This window comes from Leuresthes tenuis, unplaced genomic scaffold (genome assembly GCF_036924035.1).
Source record: "Leuresthes tenuis unplaced genomic scaffold, fLeuTen1.0.hap1 SCAF_6, whole genome shotgun sequence".
NCBI classification, from domain to species: Eukaryota; Metazoa; Chordata; class Actinopteri; order Atheriniformes; family Atherinopsidae; genus Leuresthes; species Leuresthes tenuis.
Genome location: NW_027325360.1, coordinates 11665427 through 11681799, shown reverse-complemented (window position 1 = coordinate 11681799; position 16373 = coordinate 11665427). Strand labels below are relative to the sequence as shown.

General features: G+C 40.5%; 2 protein-coding genes across 2 annotated transcripts; both read left to right on the top strand.

The window, feature by feature from the left end:
- Nucleotides 1–800: 800 nt before the first annotated feature.
- Nucleotides 801–8644, top strand: plpp5 (phospholipid phosphatase 5). Its single transcript, XM_072387604.1, has 8 exons — nt 801–956; nt 3151–3291; nt 3403–3511; nt 3820–3910; nt 3999–4062; nt 4166–4290; nt 4575–4745; nt 5325–8644. The coding sequence occupies exons 2-8, from the start codon at nt 3221–3223 to the stop codon at nt 5492–5494; spliced, it is 801 nt and encodes a 266-aa protein (XP_072243705.1). The 5' UTR covers nt 801–956; nt 3151–3220; the 3' UTR covers nt 5495–8644.
- A 994-nt stretch (nt 8645–9638) lies between these two features.
- cdc45 (CDC45 cell division cycle 45 homolog (S. cerevisiae)) lies at nt 9639–15914 on the top strand. Its single transcript, XM_072387603.1, has 18 exons — nt 9639–9984; nt 10131–10190; nt 10529–10621; nt 10722–10859; nt 11239–11388; nt 11520–11578; nt 11673–11721; nt 11857–11918; nt 12034–12084; nt 12174–12293; nt 12575–12706; nt 12788–12886; nt 12975–13136; nt 13674–13812; nt 13890–13973; nt 14080–14198; nt 14853–14929; nt 15613–15914. Exons 1-18 carry the CDS (start codon nt 9934–9936, stop codon nt 15675–15677), a joined length of 1710 nt encoding a protein of 569 aa, XP_072243704.1. The 5' UTR covers nt 9639–9933; the 3' UTR covers nt 15678–15914.
- The last annotated feature ends 459 nt before the right edge of the window (nt 15915–16373 follow it).

Below are 16373 nucleotides of genomic sequence, written 5' to 3'. Positions count from 1 at the left end.
AAAGTATCCTCTGAGGGTAATCCGAAAGAAAGTAAGTTAAAATAAAAAAAAGTAAGGGAAATTAAAACCTTTTTTCTTTTTCTTTCAACCTCCAGATGGCTATTTAACGTGACGTGGCTTCTTGCATCCTTGTATGAAGGCACGAAAAATAACCCAATGAACTACTTCCGGTTTCTAGAATCACGACTGAATACACAAAAGGGAAGTTTTACACCACAAAACACAGTCTCTTTAGTTAATTATTTTAACTTGAGTTTTATCGAATGAAACTGGTGGCCTTTTTTAAATACATGCAATGAAAAACTAAAAAAGTGAGATCATCTTATAGTGTAGAAAATAAATGTCTATTTGATCTATGGGGTGTGTTCATTTAAACAACTGAATACATGTCAGAATATTGTGTGACTAAACGTGGGAAAAGTTAACGGATTACTAACGTTTGACATAACTTTATTGACTGGTCTCAAAAACCTTTACAATAAGGAGACAGAGGAGCAGTAAAACAGTTCTGTGCGGACGGGAAACACTTTTTTTGCTGTACATAAATTGATTGAATGACAAAAAAAGAATGAATATGTTTACACGATCTGTACAAAATATCTGTGTCTGTATAAAAGTGCAGGAGACTGGACTGGTCGCTGGGGTTTGCTTAAATAGCCAATTTAATTAATCCGTAAGACGCTTAATATCACAGTCACAGCTATGTCTGAAGACTTCCAGATGAAACAAGCAGACGCGCCTCAGCCTGGACTTTGTTATGAAAAACTTAACCGGATATGTCGCATATTTCCGTCGGCTTCACGCGCCGCTCACCTCCTCCGCGGCATCCCTGTTTTTATCAAGTCCTCAAATTCACGACTTCAAGTCTTAGCAGAAAGATTGCATGTCGAGGCCTGCTTCGTGCTATTGAGATACGTAAACCCGAGGGCGAGGAGAACAAATCCCCCCCGTTTCAGGTCAGTGACCGACACAGAATTCCCTGTTTGACAATGCGGAAATGGGCCAGATGTATTGTTTGACAGATGTTGCTAGCTAGCTAGCTTAGCTTTTCACAGAGCTGTTTAAATGTTAGCTTGTTTTTTCTCTTGTCAGATGCAGTGATAGGCGGTTGTAGTACGCTTGGTTTTAATTTGATGACGGTCTACAGATATTTTATGACCATCTGAAGAGCCTATCTCACCTGGAAGTGAGGGGGCACAGGTGTATCGTGTTGGCCTTTATATCTGACACGTAGTTCAGCTGATATCTACTGATAATAAGAGTCGTGGAGATGCATTGCAGCACAGTTTCCTCATTAATTTTTTATTAAAAAAAAAAAAAAACTCATGGAGAAGTTGCATGTGACCCTAGATTTTACACTTATCTGAAATTAAGTCAGGTAAGTTTAGTTTTTTTTGTGTTGTGAATTTTGTATACAAAGGTTGTTCAAAGTACTTTGATAACTACGTTAAAAGTAAGAAAAGCTAAGCTTAATTTCTGTCTACGGTTGTAAAACTGATTTTAACCAGTTTGATATGTTCTTTCAAACAATGTTTTTCACTCTGTGACTGACCAGTGTCAGAATCAAAACTCATCTCAGCTCAAATTAATTTAGTTTAAAACATGTAGAGTCAAAATACAGCCTATTTTTAAAAAAAACTAATAAATAAATAAAGGTGGGGTGGTAACTGCAGGGATTGTTAACTATCTGTTGTGATTCCTATGTCAGGCAAACCTTTGTCTGAAAGTGTCTGAAAGTCTGAAAGCAGAGCATCAATGCAGCAAGTAGTTTTCCAACGATCTCGTTGAAGTTTTCCACATTGTAGTAGTAGCGTGAGCCACAAAGGAAACTATCATTTTATACACTTCTTTATCTTTATAAAGCACACGTGAGCTGCCATTCAAATGGTTTATTGTCTAAGCCTTTACTGACACGTCACTCTTCCTCATGGCTTTTTTCATACCAGAGATGGCTCAATAGAGACAAGTAAGATACTGATGTTTTCTTTGATATGTTGTGTCATTATCTGTTTTTAAATTTGAGGAGCTTGGGGAAGTGATTCAAGAAGCCAAAACCACCTGAACAAGTTTAGTGCACAAGAGGCATTACCTGAAAACTCCTATATCCTGGTCAGCTGCCAGCATAGTCTTTGTTTTTTTTTGTGTTTCTTGATGAGCTTTTACTTTGAGCGTTTGGTCCATGCTCTGCTATGATGCTGTCCTTTTTTATGATGAAACATTAGTGTGGGCCATTCTTTTTTTACCCTCTAATGCAGAGAGGTGCACCTTCGGGTGTCATCAGTCGTGACAGTGCAGGCTTTGGGATTAACCAACTAATTAGCTAACCATGGCATCAGCACTGGGCTTATAATACAGGCAGCTAACCTAAAATAGTGTATACAGCCTCTGCACCAGCTCCAGTGAGACATCAGTTGATCGGAGTTGGCTCGTCTTCGGTTTGTGTTTAGAGCTTTTCAGCTTTCACGGTTTTGAAATTTAAGTAGTGGATTATTTGTCGTACAGATAGTTGTGACTGATGATTTGTTGCTTCCTGATCACTGTGTACCGGTGTTTGTTACGAGTTATTTGGCTCTCCTTTTTCATGTGGCTTTTCATTTGGGTTAATCTTAAATCCTAAATCCACAGCACTGATAGAAATAGAAAAAGACTTTATTCATCCCCCAGTGGGGGAAATTCAAATTAGTCGAGAAGCTCAAAAAAATATGGCCCCTCCTGTACACTGCTTCTATGTTGGCAGACCACTCCAGTTTATTATCCAGCACCACCCCCAGGTCTTTATGGCTAAGGACCAAAAAGAGTGATGTACATGGATGCTCACCAACATTTGCATTTACTGCATTTATAGAAAAGTAGCCATGACGTAACGTCAACATTTCCCAAACCAATGACGACTGTAGATTTTGAATCACGAAACCTTTTGCTTTGAGCTAATACCGACTGAGGTGCAAACATGGCTTGTCAATGTTTTGCACCTCAATGTTTTTAACAAGACAAAAGAAATATGTTTTTGTCAAATAATTATACAGCATCCTGTTTGCTTTTTGGTCCTTCGCTGTTTATCAAATGAGGAATTATCTTTCCACAAAGTTCACATATTTTCTGTGTCCGTGACTTTAATGTTTTGGGTTTTTTTCTTTCTTTTTTTTTTAGCCCCAGTTAAGTTAAAAGAAGATGAAGTGACAATGTTTTCTGTTAGCTGAAGTCCACTCTGAGAAACAACATGAAGAGGAGGCTGCTGCGTGGCTTCCTGTCGGAAATTTCCATCCGGTTGGCGCTGCTGTTCGTGTTCCTGTAAGTTCAGTTTGTTTTGCTTCTTAAGTCATAACTGTTAATACATAGCTGATTTTGCAGCGTAGCTTTTGGGCCCATCTGAAGTGCCGATATTGTTTTTCCTCGTCTTAGTGTGACGGAGCAGCTTCCTCCTTTCTACCGTGAGATCCAGGCCGAGGAGATGTGGCTGTATAAATTCCATCGTGTGGAGCGAGACCACGTACCCACCTCTCTTATGTTTGTAAGTATATGTGCATATAAGTAAGTGGCACAGCTATCTGTTATTGTCTGTTATTATTTATGCTGAACAGTTCATCAAGTTGATTAAACTAAGTCACCTCAAAACTACACAGCCACTGCCAACGTAAAGCATTCAAATGTTTGACTAATGCAGAAGTTGTGCTTTCTCGGGCTCTTCTGCGTTAGTTTTGGTTGATTTGGTTCTCTATTGTCATTGTTGTTTTGTTATAAATCTAATGTGGAATCATTCAACAAATGTTCCTTTTTTTTCCCCTGTGTTGCCTGTCCTTCTGGTCTTTTCTGTATCAGAGTGTAGCTGTTTTTACCCCGCTGATTGTAATTCTGGCTTTCACCTTCTTCAATAAATCAGAGCGTGGCGATCCGAAAGAAGCCTCTTTGGGTAAGAAATACATTTTTAAATATCTGGGCTAGCTTTTTGAGTAACGTGTCTTTCTCATGGTTCAGTTCTGTTTCCCCCTGTCTGCCAGCTGTGACTCTGACTCTGGTCCTCAATGGAGTTTTCACCAATGTCATCAAACTTGTTGTCGGAAGGTAAGCATTAGGTACCTCATCGTAGGTTTAGCCTGTGCTGCAGCACCTCAAACCCTAAATGTGTCCTCTTATGTCCCCTCCGTCTCGCTGCCTCCTCCCTCAGGCCGCGACCAGACTTCTTCTACCGCTGTTTCCCAGACGGTCAGATGAACTTGGAGCTGCGCTGCAGCGGTGACCCAGATGTTGTCATAGAAGGAAGAAAAAGCTTTCCCAGTGGACATTCCTCCTGTAAGAAGCCGTTATGGTCAACTGTGCTTGTATATAAAGCAAATGAATGCACTAAGTGAGGCAGGGGGGGCATACATCTAAAAATAGATAAATGTATGTGTGTATTTTCTCCCTCAGACCCTTTTGCTTTTCTTTTTTTGTATGAGTAAGAGCTTCTAGTGTTACTGTAACAGAAGTCTCTTGTGCTCTGATCCCTGCCCCCTCTCTCTGCTGCTTTCTCTGACTGCTCTGTGTCCGTAGAAAACTTCCCCTCACTCTGATCACCCTTTTCTCCTTTGTCCTAGTTGCCTTCGCTGGTTTGGGTTTCACAGCACTATACATCGCAGGAAAGCTGCGCTGCTTCAGTGCAGCAGGGCAAGGCAGAGCATGGCGGCTTTGTGCCTTCCTCACCCCTTTGCTCATTGCAACCGCGATTGCCCTCTCCAGGACCTGCGACTACAAGCACCACTGGCAAGGTCAGAGTTCAAAGCGCTACTCGGATACGAAATCGTCCAATATTTCACAAGAAAAATGACTTTAGTTTAAAACTGTTTAAAAAGTTTAAATCGGCAGAACATGACAAGCTTTCTATAACAGAATCTTACCCTGTAGTTATAGTTATTTTTAAGAGATAATATACATGGCAAAATATAAAACCCAATTTCAGTTAGAAGCATGTTAAATTTACTTGTTCAGCATTAAATTTAGACCAGGATTAACTGTCATATCTAACCGTCACTGCCTTACAGCTTGTTTCAAATAGGCCTGAAAAACAAAATGGATTAATAATCAAACGGTATTTATGGGCATTTAATGAATGACATTGTATTGTTGACTTTTTACATCGTTGGTAGAGCAAAACAAACTATTTATAAAAAAATAAAAAGTCAAACAGCATTATTTAACAGTGAGTTACAAACACTGTTGACTGGAATAAAAGTCAAATAAGCGCGTTATAAGCAAACTTAATAAGCAAGTTTAATCCGATCACACAGTTTTAGATTGAACCTTGATTTCCATCGTCTTGTCTGTTATCCTCTCTGTCCTTGATGCAGATGTCTTGGTGGGTTCCCTGCTCGGTCTTGCCTTCGCCTGGCTCTGCTACAGACAGCACTTTCCTCCACTTCAGGACCCCGACTGCTACAGGCCGCTGCGCCACAGAGAGACTGTTCCCACCGCACAGGAGCGCAAGCTGGCCAACTCCAACTACATCCTGCCCCTGTAGAACAGCTGTAACTGCATTATTCTCTCTACTGGTGTCATTTATACTGGGTTACGCGGGGATCCCTGATGCTTTCGCATCATTCGGACTGGACTTCATGTCGGTATTTGACATTTATCACCAATCGTAACTGTAATGATGGGATTTTCTGAAATTACAAATGAATGCATTATCTGGTGCGTCACACAACAAAATCGATGTCATAACAAAATAGATTTATCAGTTTTAGAGCTCCTCTAGTTATTGTGACATTGTTTTTTCACGTGGCCCAGCCCTGCACACGCTGTGTTGTGCCGATTGATGACGGAACTTAAAGCACCCACAACAGCTGAGCAGGTTAACTAAGCAAGCACCGCATCGATCGTTCACTGCCCCTCTGTCTCAGGCTCAGCTGCTGTGAAACGGTGTGTCATGTGGGTCGCTATTTTGTGTTGTTTTGTAAACTCTCGACTTTTTAAACAAGCAGGGCTGACGCATTGGGGGAAAAGAGCTGACAACTCGGTTTAATTTCTTTGCCTTGATGCTCAGGCTCGGTTTATTGGGACACTGTACGAGGAGGAAGATCGAAGCTTAAAGACCGGCTTCATAACAGTTCAGAGTTGTTTCTTTTTTTTTTAGCCACCGTGGATGGTTTCGGAGCGGACTCGGGTGTAAGAATAAAACTAGTCAGACCGGGAGCTGACGACACAAACTGAACCAGGGTGTTGAGGTTCTTCGCTGCTGATTACGTCGGCTCAAAGATCAAATTAGCACAAGCACACGTGTCAAAAATTCAGAGGACATGGATCACATGATATCATGTGGCAAAACGTCACATTTGGGACCACGCGAGCGGCTTCATTTGCAAAGGACACTAAGCTGTGATTGAAAAAGGGGCCCAGCGTCAGTGGGTCTCTGAGCTTAGATTTAACTTGTCAGAAGAAACCTGGAGTAGCCCGAGCGGTGTGAGTGGGACGCTTGCATCTGGAAGGGGTAGCTCATATGAAATGAAATATTCTGGCAGTGTGCCAATTATTGTATGTCATGGTATTTATAGTTTGTGAAAATACTTTTCTGGAAAATTGGTTTTCTTAATATGTTTAAGATGCAGGAGACGGTTTCATTGAGAAATATTAAAACGGTTTCCTTGGATGATGGTTTTTGGTAAATGTGACTCAAAACTTGTAAATAGTGAATCCACACAGGTTGTTTTCAGACAGTTGAACTAGATTTAGTACTTTAGAGGCTTTTAGAGGTAAAACTGGTTTGGATCTCCTTTGATCAGGGGTTTTAATTCATAAGGAAAATATCAAATACCTCCAGATCCTTTGAGTTTTTCCTCCTGTATAGTATAGTGTTGTACATGCCCACCCCTTGAATTTAAAATCAAAAACAACTCTTATCAGCATGACTTGTTTACGGTTGCCTCTGTTGGGACTGCTTTGACTCTCTGTCTTCCTACAGTATTCTATGAATGTTTCCATTCACAGATTTATTTGTATTATTTTTTATTACTATCTGGGAAGGCGACACGTGTGCCCGGTCCTCAGTATAACATCCAGATGTAGCAGTGCCACTCTGTGCTTCTAACAGTTTTACCAGTGCCTGCTGTCCTTTAAAACTTTTAAATCTCATCTCTGCTTCAGCTGGACGGCTCGTATAATCTTTTTACACTAAGTTAGGATGACTGTAAAAGAAACAACGAGGTGAATGTTTTCCTGCATTAGAGTAGGTCTGGATTTCGTAACGGCACACCGGTTCCTCAGCCAGCTCCTGTAGCTCCTGTCTCGAGTCTGAATGTTCAGTGGAAGTGGAGAGATGAGGTCCACGGGGTAGGAGTCGGACTCATCTAATGAGCCTCAGTGGGGTTGGACTGCAGCCTCTCCAGCAGGTGGTGCCGGGCTCCCCAGTGCTCCTGCTTGTTAGGTTTCTCATGCTTCTCAAAGCTGAGCTGGCATCTCAAGTGGTTTGTTATTTTAGTTCTCAACAACGCTCGTTTAAAAAGCTCAATGCTCCAGTGTGTATTTCAGTTTTATTGTGAGTTTTACTTCTTTAAGACAACACTGTACTGTCCTTTAACTCTGTTTGACACCATGGATTTCTTTGGAAATGTCTTCGGACGTTCATGTTACTTTGACTGTTTCTAGCCTGAACCTCATGTTACTGTTTGTGTGTGAAACCAGCCAAAGTGTTGCAGGGTCCATTTTTGTTGTTGTTGTTATTGTTGTTGTTTTTCTCCTTGTGGCTTTGAGCTGAGCCGATAACATCAGGATCACAGTGATCCCAGACCAGACTCGGCAGAAACGATGCTTGAATTTGTGCCTTTTGTTTTCCACGTTACTGGTTTCAGTTAGTGAATGAGATGTATACTTGATGTATGCGCTTTGTCTCTCTTTGTTTTTCCACATGTACAAAAATTTGACTTGAGAAGAAAGTACACGATGTTTGATTAGCATGCTGCCTTTCTTTACCTCTGAAAAAACCCTTAACTATCCTAAATGCCACTCTCATTGCATCAAATGTGAATGTTTCTGTGTGGAAAGTGTAAATCTTTATTAGAGGGACAGCAAGAAAAAAAACAAAAGACTTTGAGACCTTTAAGACTAACTTATTTATTTCGTCACACTCACGGGTATTTTTGAAATTATGTAAAACTGTATCTGATTTTAGGGCATGTTGGAGTTTACTTGAAGTTTGTCGTATTTTCCTTTAAATGTGATGACCATGAAATTGGGATTCATACCTGGAAATACTTGGGTTTTGTTCATCAGACTCTAATGCTGCATTTTGATTAAATCCTGCATGTCTCGCTGCTCTTCAGAGCAACAAACCGTCCTTCACTTCCACGCATTCTTTTATCTTCTGTAACTGTCAGTACATGTACAGTATATTGTGTCAGATTGATGGAAACGTTTGAACTACGATCATATAGTAGCTAAAGTTGCGGGCACCGTGTCCTGATTGTCTACATTGTGATGCTATTAACAAAGTTGTTTTTTTTGTGACACTTTACCATGTTTTGTTTTTGTTGTTTTTTCTAGATAACGGGATGGGGGGGGGTTTATAGCATTGAGTATTCGGCGTGTTGGAGGTATTTTAAATAGGGGGTTTGTCAAATCTCAGATCAAAGATCCTTCCTGCCCGTCTCCTTTACATGATGTGATCAAAGCATAACTGTGGAAGAACTTTTTGTGTATTTTTTTTTTTTTTCATGAAGCGATACCTAACTTCATTTGAGTTTTGTAGAAAGAAAAATGGATATCTGGGTAGCAATTTCAAAATATTAAATATGACTGGACTGTTACGACGGATACGTTGATCGTCTGTCGCTGGTGGTGCAGCTGGTAGAAGTGGAGATATTTCAATCCCCGTACAAGCTACTGGTTTACCTGTGAAGTTGTGTTCTTCATCTACGTCGATGCCCAAAAATTCATCAATTGGTCTTGATCAATCCTAAAAAATGAGGTTGCCTCTGTCGTCAAAGTTCTCAAATAAAAGTAGTGGAGTAAAAAGTGATGCATTAACTGACATTTTTATTGAAATAGAAGGTTAAAGTAGTATAAAATAAAAGTCAAATACAAGTACCACAAATGTTCAGTATGCCCGACACCAAAAATGTTCTAAATCTTTATGGGAACATTTAATCACCTGAAAACGCAAACCTCCCTGTTAGGGTTTGCAAATACGACCTGTTGCACGAATCGGTGCGTGTGTCTCCTTGTCTCTGCCCCTTCTTTTCTGGCAGTCTTGTTTGTTTTTCTTTAGAAATAAACTTTATTCAAATGTTGGTCAGTACAAAGAATGAGACATAACTGAGCACATGAACAACAAATGATACCAGAGGCTCAGACGGTTAAAATAGATTGTGGATAATTTTAAATAAATGTTATAAAGCTGACATAGTTCAGTTGTTTCGAGGCTACACTTGGAACAGAGATTGTCCTTTTGAAGTAAAACACGTTTGTCACGGTTGTTATTTCTCTTTTTAGTGGAAAAACATATTTGACCTATTGTAGTATCAGCAGGATCCAAATTCAGACAAGCCAGTTCAGAAGCAGCAGAGTTTTTAAGAAGCTTTATGACACCAGATGTGATAGCATCAAAAACAGTAATATATTCCTTTAGTCAGGAAAGAAACTTTTTTTTTTTAACACTGTAATTGCAAAGTGATAAAAATTTAAGGCCACTAACTTTTGAAAATAATTACTCGGGGATAAAGATCTCTGGCAGTCTTGTTTTCTCACTTCACTGGGCTGCTTATGAGGCATATGACGTATACGATGTCTCTGTGAAATGATTGGCTGGTAGTGACGTACGGATTTGGCGCCACATTTCCAACAAGGAACACAACTCCGCAGTCTGCTGTGGAAAGACGTCCGAGCCTGACAGCAGACAAAAATAAATACCTCTTTGAGTCACTTCAGGGTTGTTTTATCTGAAACGTTCTATATCGATACTGGAAAATGTTTATCACGGACATAAGGAAGGATTTTTATGAAGTTATAGCCAACCAGGTAAGTTTTTGGGGCTAACTCGTATCATTAGGTTTGTTAGCTAGCTCATGTAAACCACCTAATGACCATAGCAGAAACGCCGTCGTCTTGTGAGACTCAAAGCATTTGCTTTACGTGCGAATCTGATGGGTTTTTTTTGCATTCAGAGAGTCGCACTCCTGGTTGCAGCGGACATCGATGCTCTCTGTGCTTGTAAGATCCTGCAGGTGAGTTTATTTGCTACCTGTTAGCGAACATTAGCTCCTCTGCCCAGGCTTCCAAAGCTGGTTTATGCTATTTGGAGGATGTTTTTTTTTTTCTTAAGCTTGTACGCACAACAGTTATCAAATACTGCCAGTGTATTTATTGAATTTGGAATTGTTGATATGTAACAATATTATTGATTGTTCTGACAAATACTACATTAATTGCTGATGAAATGTTTACGGTAATATTTGTATATGAATTTCTCGTGGGCTTTCTTTTCAGTGACACGATGCCTCAGTGTTGTCTCTGTTTCACAGAGTAACTAGTGGAAATAAGAATAAGGTGTTTGTGTCTTTAGGCGCTGTTTCACTGTGATCAGATCCAGTACACACTTGTGCCAGTTGCAGGCTGGCAGAACCTCGGCACAGCTTTCCTTGAACACAAAGAGCAGGTATGATAACTTCAGACTTGAGCATAAATGTACATTTGTGTGACAGAAGGCAGGGTTAAGGAAGTTGATCTAAATGTATTGATTTTGTTGGGTTTTGTAGTTTCGATACTTTGTTCTGATCAACTGCGGGGCGAATGTTGACCTTCTTGAGATGCTGCAGCCAGATGATGACTCCATCTTCTTCATCTGTGACACTCACCGGCCTGTCGATGTGGTCAATGTCTACAATGACACCCAGGTGATGTACAGTGATCTGCTCAGTTCGGGGTTATGTGGGTGCTGGAGATCCTTGAAAATGCTAGAAGATGTTTTCATGTTATGAAACTGCTTGTAAATATAATTTCACCTCTTTGATAAAATATCACTGTCTGAATCGTTTGCTACTTAGCTGAAGAAACCGAATTGAGTCAGACTGTTTTGCATCAGCAGTTATATCCACGTCAACGCATAGATTATATTCTTTGGAAACTTTATCTGTTTGCATTTCTTTATGCATTTGAACTTGACCATCAGGTGACTTTTGTATCCGAAGTTTGCTGTAAATATTTAAAGAATATAATCAGCCTAGCTGGACAAAGTGAACGTTACTATTATAACTCCTGTCGTATCCTTTACAGATCAAGCTGCTAATCAAACAGGATGATGATCTGGGCGTGCCCTCATATGATGACATCTTTCGAGATGACGAAGATGACAACGGGGATGACTCTGGAAATGAGAGCGACGAAGGCTCGGAGCCGTCTGGTAAACGAAGGAGATTTGATGAGGTAAGTTGAATTAGTAGACCCAACCGAAGTGAGCTAGAAGGCTGTGGAGCCCCTCTATGACCATGAAGAAGTGGAGGTGGATGGGTAGGTTCACTGTGGAACTGAATGTCATTTTGATCATGTCGTTTCAGGGGGCAATTGAGAGAAGAATTGAAAGACAGCGAGCAAGGAGGGAGTGGGAGGCACGAAGGTGGGGTGATTTCACACGTTTACTTAAGCATTTCGTTTATGTCACTGAAAGGTAAATTGTCTAAGTTTATGATACTTTTCCCCTCATTTCGCAGGAGGGAAATCTTGTTCGACTATGAGCAGTATGAATACCATGGGACTTCTGTAAGTCTACGGTTTTAAAAGGATGGAAAATTAACCCAAACTTTGAGCAAGCACAATTCCTTAGCCATGCGTTGTTCTGTTGTTTTTAATAATATTTCTGTGATTACTTCCACATGTGTGTCTCGCCTCTCTCAGGCCGCACTGATGTTTTTTGAGCTTGCCTGGGTTTTGACCAAAGACACCAAGGACATGCTCTGGTGAGCGACTTGATGGAATTTTCTGTTTTCTTTTTTAATTTTTGAGAACATGACGCAAATGTATATCGCACGGGGAAGTCTATGAAATTTAAACCTTTTTGCTTTTATTTTGCAGGTGGGCCGTCATAGGGCTGACAGACCAGTGGGTTCACGATAAAATCACACAGTAAGAAAGTCCTCTGTATTTTCAGGAAAACTTCAAATTGTTTGTATGAAGTGGCTCTACAGAGATATTTTCATGTTTTTTCTTTTAAGTATGAAGTATGTAACGGATATCGCCACCATGCAGCGACATGTTTCCCGTCATAATCACCGAAATGAGGATGAGGAGAACTCTCTGTCCATCGACTGTATGAGGATCTCCTTTGAATACGAGTATCCTTAATTGAGCCGACATGTTTTATTATCATTAATATTTTGTTTTTTCTAAACAAATATTCTAGCCCATGGGCTCCTCGGACTGATATTGACTGCATTTTGCTGTAATGTATTTTTAAATGCCTATTCTGTACTCACTGATTCCTTTCCTGTGAAGCACTTTGTGACTGCTGTCTGAGAAAGGTGCTCTATAAATACATTTTACTCATTTACTTATTGATGTAATCCTGGCAGGACCATTTTAGTGCCCTTTATCTTCCTTTAACCCTATGCTTCAGCTTGCGTCTAACGCTCTACCAGCACTGGTCTCTGTATGAGAGCATCTGTAATTCCTGCTATACCTCCTGCAGCTTCAAGCTTTGGACCTTAAATGGCCAAAAGAAACTTCAGGAGTTCTTAGCTGATATGGGGTATGCATCTTAGGTTTTCTCAATTCTTTCTTCTTTTTTCTTAAAAGTATTTTTTGCTAAATGTTATCTTTCTTTAAACAGACTGCCCCTGAAACAAGTGCGACAGAAGTTTAACTCCATGGACATCTCAATCAAAGAGAACCTGAGAGATGTCATTGAAGAGTCCTCTAATAAATATGGGTATGAATATAGGCTTAAAATGACATTTACTGTTTATTATTTATTTGGTGTCTTTTAAAGTTAAACTGTGTTCTCCCGTCTTCATCAGTATGAAGGACATCCGCATCCAGACGTTCGGTGTTCACTTTGGCTTTAAGAACCGTTTCCTGGCCAGCGACATGGTGCACGCTGCTGCTGCCCTGCTGGAGAGCACAGAGAAAGAGGACAGCGACACTGACAACTTCATCAAAGCTCTTGAATCCCTTTCAAGGTGAAATTATAATTCTTTAAAACTATTCTCTCGTCCCAGGATACGAGGAAAGTTTTATTCAAGTGACAGAGCCATCATATTAATTCTTTTTTTTTAAATGGATCGCATGGTTTTTATATATTGTTTTGGTTTTATTTCTGACTCATCTGTTAGCTGACTTCCTTAAAAGAATAACATTAACCAAACTTCTGAATGACTTATTTTCCACTAGTCCTGGTGACCTACTCACGTCTTACTCAGAATAACATGTACTAGCTGATATATAACGGCCCAGTGATGTCATACATTTTCACAAACTGACACAGAATCTCTGCATCTGTTGTAGCTGCCGTCCAGTACTGATGCAGAGGCAATTTCATGCACAAAAACAGCAAAGTGAACAACGTTTCGTAATAACACGACGAGGTGTCTTGATTGAACGTGGTTAACGTCCAAAAATGGCAATGTCTTTCCTTTAAAATGTTGACCGGGTAAGAGTTTTACGATCAGATGACAGAAACCCTTGAGTTAATCTTTTCTGTGACTTCGCCCGTGCAGGAGTAACCTCGATCGTCTACATGCAGGCATCGATCTGGCCAAGAAGAAGCTGATTGCCATCCAGCAGACTGTAGCCAGCTGCATCTGTACCAACCTCATCCTGTCACAGGGACCCTTCCTCTACTGCTACCTAATGGAGGTACACGAGTCTGCACGCCTGATAACACATGTTCATTCAGTAGGGATAAAACCTTCATCCTGCTTGTTCTTTCGTAGGGAACGCCTGACGTGAAGCTCTTTTCGAAGCCCATGGCCTTGACTCTGCTCTGCAAGCACCTGCTGAAGGCTTTTGTTCATTCGGTAAGAATCAAGCAAAACCGATCCAGAATGTGAGGGGAGTGGAGCCTGAGCTCACAGTTACTGAAGTCTTTCCACTCTTTCGCTCGCTGTGTTTTCCGTTGTTTAGACCAGGAATAAACGCTGCAAACTGCTTCCTCTCATCATGGCTGCACCCAGGGACGTGGAAAAGGGAACCGCTATTGTCGTGGGAATCCCACCAGAGTCTGAGACGTCTGACAAAAAGAAGTAGGTTCTCTCTTTGCACTGCTGTTAACAAGAAGAGCTGATCGGTATGACACAGCTTCGGGAGTTGTTTGATGGAAACTTGTTTATTTTCGTATCCTTTACGGGTTTAGATGAGTAGTGTCAGTCAGTTCTTTCACAAGGCAGCTGAACGAAACATAAAGATACAGAACATCTTCAGTGTTCATGGGACACTGCGGCACTGATGGCACAGAACTTGACGGAACTTGTCTCATTAATTTTTGTTTAGGACAATCAATGGTGTGGATGCGATGTGATTAGAAGTCACTCGATGGCCTGGAAGACTTTATTCACATTAAAATAAAAAAAAAGATCACATTGAGCCTCTTTTAAACCTTTCACTAAAACATGAGGCTTCAAACTTTCCACTGAAAACTTTTATCTTATCAGCTTCTGAACTTCTGAAACATGAAATTATTTTATTTTAATTTTATTTTGGAAATGCCTGACCCTTGTGTTTAGCAGTTGAAAAGTTAGTGTTGATGCAACACTTGCCACAAGAAAAAAAAAACACAAAAGAGATTTTAGAGAAGCTGTAACCTTTTTATTTCTGCCATATTTAAGGTCTCCAGCACAAACTAAAATGAAATGGAAATGTTCGGTCAACTAATCTGATGCTTTGTTCTGTCCTCAAAGTTTCTTTGGTCGAGCGTTTGAGAAAGCAGCAGAAAGTACGAGCTCCAGAACCCTCCATGACCACTTTGACACTTCCAGTGAGTACTTTTTTTAAAATTACTATTATTATTTATGCAGATTTTGGGCTGCACGATGATGTCATGGTTGGCACCGCCACCTCACAGCAGGAGGGTTCCAGCTTCAACTCCCAGCTGGGGCCTTTCTATGTACAGTTTGCATGTTCTCCCCGTGTCTGCGTGGGTTCTCTGTCCGGGTACTCCGGCTTCCTCCCAACCCCCAAAAACATGCATGTTAGGTTAACTGGTGATGCAAAATTGTCAATAGGTGTGAGTGTGAGCGTCCAGCCATTGGGGAGCACGAGCCAGTGTATTTCTAGTGCTGGTCCCAAGCCCGGATAAATGGTGAGGGGCAGAAAGCAGACGAAGAAGAAGATTATTCAGGCAGATGCCAGTCTGTAGACAGTAGGTGGCAGCATTGTGTTTGTTAAATGTGGGCTTAATGTTAATCATTCAAACCCAAGAAACTCGGCAGGCAAGCAGCACAACGTGCAGCATGATATAATTATGTGTAAATAATAATATTCAACTCCTCTGTCAATAATCCGATCATTTCTACTTATTTCTTAAGTGAAACATCACTTCCAAACTGCCATCATTTGGATATTCAGCTGCACAAAGTTTAACCGTTTGCTTTCCAGGCACCTCGATGTGTTCACGTCTATCAGCAGCCTCTTAGCATTTATCTGTGTTTCTCGCCGCAGTAATCGAACTGAAGACAGAGGACAGAAGTAAGTTTCTGGACGCCCTCATCACACTCCTTTCATAGGCTCGCCGGCAGCCATAGAACTGTGACCTTTGAGAGCACGTCGACATTCTTGGTCTGAAGTGACAGTCGCGCTGGCGTCTTCGAGTTAGACGCTACTGAAACAAATCAGTTGCATCAGACTTGTAGACCGTCACCGGAACAAGAAGTTTAACCATGTTTTTATGTTTTTTTAAGGTTTTAATCAGTTCTGTGTATATTGTACAGTTTGTAAATGAGACTAATGCTTGTTTTTTTTTTTGTTTTTGTTTTTTTTAGATTTGTCTTTTATTCCTGTCTATGTATGTGTGTAGTTTACATCAAATTACATTTTAAATATGTTTAATAAATCACTTTAAATTACTTCAACTGTTGGACTCTCCGTCAAGAGGTATAACTGGTGATGATTTGCGATGCTCAGTCTTTAATTGAGAGATCTCTTCTTCCACTGGCAAAATTTAAAAAAAAATTATTTCAGACAAATGTTTTTTAATAAGAAACATTCCAAATACAAATCCATCCTTGAGCTAAAGCAGTAAGAGCCACGAGGGGTCTTGTGGTTGTCCAGAGCTTAAGCACAGCAGAGAGGGAGGAGGAAAGGCTTCAAGTTGTATTTATTCAAATTTTCAAGCTTGTCACATCCACCTTGTTCTCAAGTTTAACACTGATTGCACAGCACCGTTTGTGTCTGCATCACCTGTATCTGCTCTGCTGAAGTTA